At 42.1% G+C, this 7,780-nt stretch overlaps 1 protein-coding gene across 1 annotated transcript; it reads left to right on the top strand.

The window, feature by feature from the left end:
• The first annotated feature begins 356 nt into the window (after positions 1-356).
• MRPS22 (mitochondrial ribosomal protein S22) lies at positions 357-7,526 on the top strand. Its single transcript, XM_014960660.1, has 8 exons — positions 357-485; positions 1,338-1,492; positions 2,267-2,431; positions 3,635-3,778; positions 4,284-4,367; positions 4,934-5,079; positions 6,269-6,377; positions 7,359-7,526. The coding sequence occupies exons 1-8, from the start codon at positions 365-367 to the stop codon at positions 7,449-7,451; spliced, it is 1,017 nt and encodes a 338-aa protein (XP_014816146.1). The 5' UTR covers positions 357-364; the 3' UTR covers positions 7,452-7,526.
• The last annotated feature ends 254 nt before the right edge of the window (positions 7,527-7,780 follow it).

Here is a 7,780-nt window from a genome sequence, read left to right as displayed (position 1 = left end):
AACCAACCAGCGTGGAGCCCTCCCCCATCCCCTGGCCTCCTGAGGGAGCCGGCGGTCCCTTCTGCTCCCGCCGACAGCACTCTCCCTACTGTGACAGGAACGGCAAAATACACCGTAACCCAGCCCTCACTTCTGCCTCACCGGCGTTTTAATAACACAAACGCAGTAGGCAAAAAAAAAAAGAGTATTTTGCCCTTTCGCTTCCCGAGAAAGCGTTTCTCTCTCCCTGAGGCGGGCTCCCCCCAGCGGCGCCGCCGCTCTGACAGGCCGCTGAGGCGAAGGGGAGACTCCATTTCCCGGCGTGCCTCGGGGGACGGCCGGCGCGCGGCGGCGGCGCGGCGGGAAGGGCAGGGGCGTGCGTAAGATGGCGGCGCTCGGGGCGTGGGGCTCCGCGGCGGCGCCCGCGCGGTTGTCGCGCGTGGCGCGGGCTCTGTGGGGCTGGCGCGCGCGGCGGGGGCTCGGGCAGGACGCGGGGGCCGCGGACGGTACGTGGGGGATCTCCCGTCCCGGTCTCACAGCCTACCGGGGACCGCTTAGCCCGCCCGTGCCCTTTGTGGTGGGCGCCTGCGGTTCCTGGAGGGAGAGGGGGGCGGGCAGGGGGAGGGAAGAGGGACCGTGCGGGTGTGCGGCGGGGCCCGGCGAGGGCGGGGGGAGGCGTGAGGGGCGTCCAGCATGCCCAGGTGGCCAAGAAGGCCAGTGGCATCCTGGCTTGTGTCAGTAATAGCGTGGCCAGCAGGACTAGGGCAGGGATCGTCCTTCTGTCCTCGGCACCGGTGAGGCCCCACCTCGAGTGCTGTGTCCAGTGTGGGGTCCCTCGCTACAAAAGAGACATTGAGGGGCTGGAGCGGGTCCAGAGAAGGGCAACGGAGCTGGTGAGGGGTCTGGAGGGCAGGCCTTCTGAGGAGAGGCTGAAGGAGCTGGGGGTGTTCAGCCTGGAGGAGCCTGAGGGAAGACCTTCTTGCTCTCCACAACTCCCTGAAAGGAGGGTGTAGAGAGGTGGGGGTCGGTCTCTTCTCTCAAGTCACGGGAGATAGGACAAGAGTGAATGGCCTCAAGTTGTGCCAGGGCAGGTTCAGATTGGATATTAGGAAAAATTTCTTCACAGAAAGGGTTATCAAGCATTGGAACAGGCTGCCCAGGGAAGTGGTGGAATCACCATCCCTGGAGGTATTTAAAGGACGGGTAGACATGGCACTGAGGGACATGGTTTTGTCAGCGTTACGTTGATGGTTGGGCTCGATGATATGAAAGGTCCCTTCCAATCTAGTCAATTCTATGATTCTGTGACCATGGCCTCCCTGCCAACCAGGTTAACAGCCTGTGAAATCCCCCCGCAGAGGGAAAAGCTGCCAAGCCTTCCTTTGAGGATGAAACTGTTCAGAATCTTCTTTACAAAATGACGGGGCTCAACCTGCAGAAGGTTTTTAGGCCAGTGAAAAAGGAGCTTAAACCACCGAAGTACAAGCTGATGACAGAAGCTCAGCTGGAAGAGGTAGGCTGCTCTGCTTTGTTTTGGCATAAGTTGTGGTTTTAGCAAAAAGTCTGTAATAGTCCCCATTTCTGCTTCCTTTAATGCTGCTATTGAAAACACTTTGGTTTCTTTCTTTTGTTTAAGTTAATTTCCTAAAGTAGTATAAGTCAGTATTTCTTCATTTTAAATGATCAGTTCTGTTTATCCAGTTGTTTCTGAATTTTACGGAATATAGAAGGAGATTGGATAGGTTTTTTTTTTTCTTCTTGAGTGAAAGGTTCTCTTTATTATCCTCTTCCCTAATGCTTCCATTGTGTTAAATCGGTTTATCTGATGTTTAAATTATAGCCCTGGGAATCCTTTGACTACCTGTTTTTCCTGTCATCTGACCATGGTCCAGGATGACATGTGGGCCTGACTTAAACCAATTCTTATGTCACCACAATCGCAGCAATATATAAACTCTGTATTGCTGTTTGTGCTTTGGGGGAATTTTACCTTGGCAAAATACCTGAAATAAATCAAACAAATAAACTTGGTGTTTACAGTACTATACGTAGATTTTAGTTTTGGAACTTCTTGCAGCAATTTGCCCAAGTTGCAGTAGTGGTATATTGTTGACGTGCAGTTCATATAGTTGGATATTAAATTAGTGTCTCACTTCTTCTCAATTGTGGAAGGTAAAAAATGGTTTTTAAAATTTCCCTGTAAGTAAAAATATTTGTCCCAAAATTGTATGTTAGCTTTCTAAAAGGATGGGGTTTTTAACTGCCTTTTTTTTTTTTTTTCTTTAAGGCCACAAGAAAAGCCATCGAGGAAGCTAAAGAAAAACTAATTATGCCCCCTGTTTTGAAAGAACGAGAGCCAATTGATGATGTCTTAGCAGAAGACAAATTCCTTGAAGGAACTGAAACTACGAAATATGTGTTTACAGATTTAAGTTATTCCGTTCCACATCGTGTAAGTAACAATATATTAAATTATTTTAAGAGCTTTTTCTTAATTTCAAAATAAGCCTTGGGGTTTAAAAAAACATAGTTACAGCAGTCTGCAAAAAGGCTGAAGAGCTGTAAATTTAGTCTGGTACAAGGCAATACAAAGACATATTTCCAAAGGTTTGCTTCTAACTTATAATGATAAATTAATTCCAGTGTTCAAAAGCAGGTGTGTGTGTGAGAGCTGTGGGATAGTTAATTATTTTAAAAGTATATGCTTGTGATTTGTTGCAAGTGCTGATTCCTTCCACACTTCTAGAAGCTTACTGTGGAATTGGGTTACTTGGTACAGTGTGTAGACTAAAAGATGGAGCTGCTTCACAGTTGCAAAGATCTGGTGGAAAGCTGAGTAAACGATAAAAGAATTCATGTGAAAGCTGTGAAGAAACAGTTGTTAAATAAAATTGTGGAGTATACGGATAAAGATGACAGCTAGATTTTTTTGTGTAATGAAAAATCTAGGTTGTCTTCAGTACCAGTAATAAGAGGCTGGAAAAATCCTTAACAATAGTTAAGGGTTTCAGGTCGTCTCCATGGTTCAAAGGTGCGTATGGTGATGATCCTGTGAAATGAACTGCCAAGTCTTCCATCTATTACTCCCTCCGAGAGCTTTCTTCAGGAACCTGCAATTTATTCTTCCGCCTCGATGTATTGAAAACTTCCTCTTTCCTGTCTGCAGCCTTAAATCAAATAGGCTTGTGAACAGATCTGAGTATACTGTTTTATTTGTTGTATTTTGTGTTTTGCTTGATTCTAGCAGCTATCTCTGAAACAAAGTTAAAAAAGTACAAGACACTTGCATTCTTAATTAAGTAGATTTTACTAAAAGCATAAAATCGGGCCATCAGCAACGTTAACTCCATTCTCTGGCTATTAGTTATGTTATGTCCAAACTTCACAGACCTGTAGTTTTTAGTGTAGGCAGGTGCACAGTTGTATCATAAAGTAAAATTAAGATACAACGTAGCACTCCATTAGCAGGTACCAAGGGAGAAATCAGGAATTTAGCATGTAGCAACAATCAGAAAGAAACTGGTATTGTTAGTGTGGGCTGAGGTATAGAGGGACTTTGCCAAATACGAATATTTTTTACAATGGTTCTGGCTATGCAGAGAGAAGACTTTGGGAGATAACGCCACCTTTTTTTTTTTTTACACTTTCTTTTCAGGAACGTTTCATTGTAGTTAGAGAACCAAACGGTGTATTACGCAAAGCAACCTGGGAAGAACGAGACAGGATGATACAGATATTCTTCCCAAAAGAAGGGCGCAGAGTTATTCCCCCAGTGGTATTCAAGGACGAACACCTTGGGGTAAGAGCTTCCAGGTTTTCAAAACTGATTGTTTTTCTTTCCTTGTGTTCTGTTAGTGAAACTGTGCTGTTCAGACAGAGGAGCTCTCAATAAGCCAGTCTGCTTGTATGTTTTAAGCAGCCTGACTTCTGCTTTGAACAGTTGCTTATCGTTGTGGCTCACTTAAAATACTTACTACAAAGTTCCAGGTTGGGACCAGGTGAATCCTGGGTAGGTGTAAATATTCTGTCATATTAGAAATCCAAATTTGATTGTTATGCATTGATGAAATTGTATGTTTCGTCTGAAAATGTGAACTGGTGGTTCAGAAACGAAAAGTCAAGAAACATTGTATTAGTGTCATCAGGGCAGTTACTGCACTTTTATCCATTTTGCCTTGTGATTAAGGGGATACTCTCTGTCAGTGTTGCCCAGAGCAGAAATATTGTGGCTGCTGTTTTTTTATTTTGGATAGTTGGAATGGTGCGATACAGAATCTATTCCTGAGTTTGAACTGTTGTTTTAGACTGTATTCCGGCAAGACCGCCACGAGGATCTCCTTAACAAGTGCATTGCGCAGTTTGAGCCAGATTCGCCCGACTATATCAGAGTGAGTTGATTTTTCAGTTTTCTAATAAACAATGAATATTAATGAAGAACTTCAGGGTTTGTTTTATAAACATGAGTGTTACCTGGTGATCAAAATTGGTTTTTTTGATTGTTGTTCATATGTGTTCTCCCCCCCTACATAGATTACCTGTTATCCTTGAGCTTTTTTTTTTTTTCTTGACTTACGGAGAACATAACTTCTATTTACTTCACAGTAAAGCAAAGAGGGGAAATCTTACTATTTCTCTCCTTTAAAAATAGATTACTACTTGATAGTAGTGAAAGGTTCAGGGGTTATGTCATGTCCCTTCCTCCCCAGACTTTCAGTACATAGCTAGTATTTGGCTTTCTCTTAACATAAAGATGTTCATGTCCAGGCACTAAGAACTGGGTTATTGCGGTGTTACCCTGAATTATAACATGTATAAAGCTTTAAGGTAGCGTGGTAAAAACTCCTGCATTTTAAGGAGGTTTGAGCGTCAATTAAAAGTGAGAGGTAGTGGGGAGGAACTGTCATCAAGCTCCAGTTGTGCTAATGAGACTGAAACCTTTTCTACCTGTGTATAGGTTCATCATCGGACTTACGATGACATTGAGAAACATGCCAAATACGATCTGCTCCGTTCAACAAGGCACTTTGGAGGAATGGTGTGGTATCTAGTCAACAGAAAGAAAACGGATGGCTTACTAATAGATATGATCCAGAGAGACTTGTAAGTGGTGTTTGTCCTTTATTAATTCTGCTTATCGAAACAAATAGAAAATAAGTCCTGTTGTTTGAAAATAAAAACAGTATTTCTGTAAGATGTATTAAAGTTCATTTGCATGAAATTTTAGGCTGGCTGTACCTTTTAGCTATATAGATGCTGGATGGAAGCACCAGCTACAGTCCATGAAGTTGTAGGATATTAAACTGGGTTTCTGGAGAAATTAGCCTTTTGTAGTTGTTGGGTTTTTCTTTTAGTTTCCCCTTTAATTGTCAGTACACTTGCAGCTCTGGGCTGTGCTGATCTTAAAGCCTAACACTTTTATACTCCTGAGCTCAATTTGTCTTTTAAGATTGACACACTCTAGGTTTTAGAGGAATTCGAAAGTAGCTTGGAACAGATAAACACATTGTCATTTTAAATGGATGGATTTCTATAAACGTATGTTGCAAAATTTATTCAAAACTCCCTGAGGCAAACCATATTTAATTGTTCCAAATGTGACTAGAGCTAGGAGAAACTTGTACAATTAGAACTCCAAGCTGCAGTGATGGTGGCATTCATTCATCTCCTACTGGTGAAGTTAAAAACTTTCAACAGGGAATCAGATCTTGCTTTTAAACCTTAGGATATGGAGAAGGGAAGTTCCAATTTTGGAATCAAATTGTTAAAGGGAAAATTCAAATATCTGGACAACTTAAATTCCAAGAGTTTGGAGCATCTTTACCTGCCACCCACCTACTTTTGGCTTATCCTTACACTTATGTTCAGTTTTAAATTCAGCTGAGGGCTAGGTGTTACAGGATTTATACTACTAGTCCTGTAAAACATGGTAGTTCCTGCAGTCCATGTCAGAAAGTTTCTCTTTGGCACAGTTGTTCTGCTAAATACTTGTTATAGGTAATTAATTGTATTTTAGAGAGAGATTTCAGCTTTATTACTGTTGAAGAGTACACCATGGCTCACCTGCAATACGGAGAAATTGATGTACCTTACCTGGGGCACCTCGGTGTTCACGTGCTTCTGGTCTTCCTTCTGAGGAACAGGGTGCCCTTGTGGTAGATGATGGGATGCCTGTTTAGCTGTATATTCTAATGACTGTGTACTCAGTGAAAGCAGTTCATGGAAACCTGTGGTGTGCAATACTAAGTATTAAAGGCCCAGTTGTAGCAATTACTTTCTCTTATTTGTTTAGGCTGGATGATGCTACAAGTTTAATTACACTGTATCATATGCTTCACCCTGAATGTCAATCAGCAAAAGCAGCTAAAGAAGGGAAACTTCAAGGTGTGGATCTGATCAAGGTATGTATTTGTTATGGTTTGAGAAACCCATAACATTTTGTCATTTAGACAATCACTCTCTCACCTGGTGACCCTTCCCCACCTGGGAAGGAGAATTGAGGATTGAAATATAAATAGATTTAATAGGCTAAGACTAAATAAGTGACATTAAGAAGTCCAAAGAACTAGTATTGATCCTGATGTAAATATACCAATATAAAATATACAAGAATCACACTCAGCCCATTCTATCAGCAGGAAGCTGTGCACTCCCTGCAGGTGACAGCAGATGTGTGACACTGCAAATGCTGTTCATGGTATGAAATAATCCTCTTGGCCAGCTTAGGTCAAGTGCCCAGGTCTTGCTCCTCATCATCCCTGCAGCTGACAAGGCTCGAAAACACTGTAATTTTGAATCCTGCATAGCACAGTCTATCAGCAGGAAGCTGTGCACTCCCTGCAGGTGACAGCAGATGTGTGACACTGCAAATGCTGTTCATGGTATGAAATAATCCTCTTGGCCAGCTTAGGTCAAGTGCCCAGGTCTTGCTCCTCATCATCCCTGCAGCTGACAAGGCTCGAAAACACTGTAATTTTGAATCCTGCATAGCACAGTTGGCTATAAAGTAAGTATTTTCACAAATTCAGATGCTAGAGTCTTCTAAAAGTGCACTTTTCCCAAGCGTTAGAGGAGAAATTAGTCCTGTGTCACTCAAACCAGGACACCTTTTTTACGTTAAGGCTACTTAACTACAGAAGAGAAAGCTTTTAAACAGCAAAAGCCTATTTAATTGTCTAAATGTCTCCTTACCTTAAGCAGCAGATACTTAACTAGAACTATTGCACATACCCAAAATGTTTTGGGTAGGTTTTTTTTTAAACCATATGTAGCTGCAGCAGGATTGTGGCTGTAGCTGGTTGATGCACCACTGGAATCATGAAATCTCATTATGCAACTATGTTCTTAATTGTATACTAATCTCTCTCCTGCCATGTTTGCAGGTATTTGTGAAAACTGAATCACAGAATGAAGGCTACATACAACTGGCTCTCCAGGCTTATGAAGAAGCCATGGCTACTTCTACAGCTTCATGAAATAAACCTTAGTTCATCATGAGTTTATAAAAACTCTCTGTACAGGATTCCACAATAAAGACTTTAAACAACTGACAGTTCTAGAATTTTTTTTTTTTTAACTAAAATGTGTAAGAATCACTACAGCAGCTGTTCTGTTATATCTTTTAGCTAAAAGTGGTGTTTGGAAGAGCAACTGAGCTACTCCTCGTAAACAGATATAAACTAAATAGCACAGTAAAAAAAATAACAACCATATACTTAAGTGTGTATGCTAAGAAAAGTCAGGTTAAACCTCTAATGCTTGGCTACTGTGTTCATGTTTCAAATAGTTGCAATACAAACTATTG

Source organism: Calidris pugnax, unplaced genomic scaffold (assembly GCF_001431845.1).
Source record: "Calidris pugnax isolate Ruff unplaced genomic scaffold, ASM143184v1 scaffold398, whole genome shotgun sequence".
NCBI lineage: Eukaryota > Metazoa > Chordata > Aves > Charadriiformes > Scolopacidae > Calidris > Calidris pugnax.
Note: the sequence above shows the minus strand (reverse complement) of the source record. Positions and strands in the feature narration are given on the sequence as shown.

Bases quoted from the DNA above. Each gene is read 5' to 3' on its own strand.
- MRPS22 (XM_014960660.1), top strand. From the start codon at position 365: ATGGCGGCGCTCGGGGCGTGGGGCTCCGCGGCGGCGCCCGCGCGGTTG. The intron at 3,779-4,283 runs GTAAGAGCTTCC...CTGTTGTTTTAG, and splicing joins TCAAGGACGAACACCTTGGG to ACTGTATTCCGGCAAGACCG. The intron at 4,368-4,933 runs GTGAGTTGATTT...ACCTGTGTATAG, and splicing joins ATTCGCCCGACTATATCAGA to GTTCATCATCGGACTTACGA.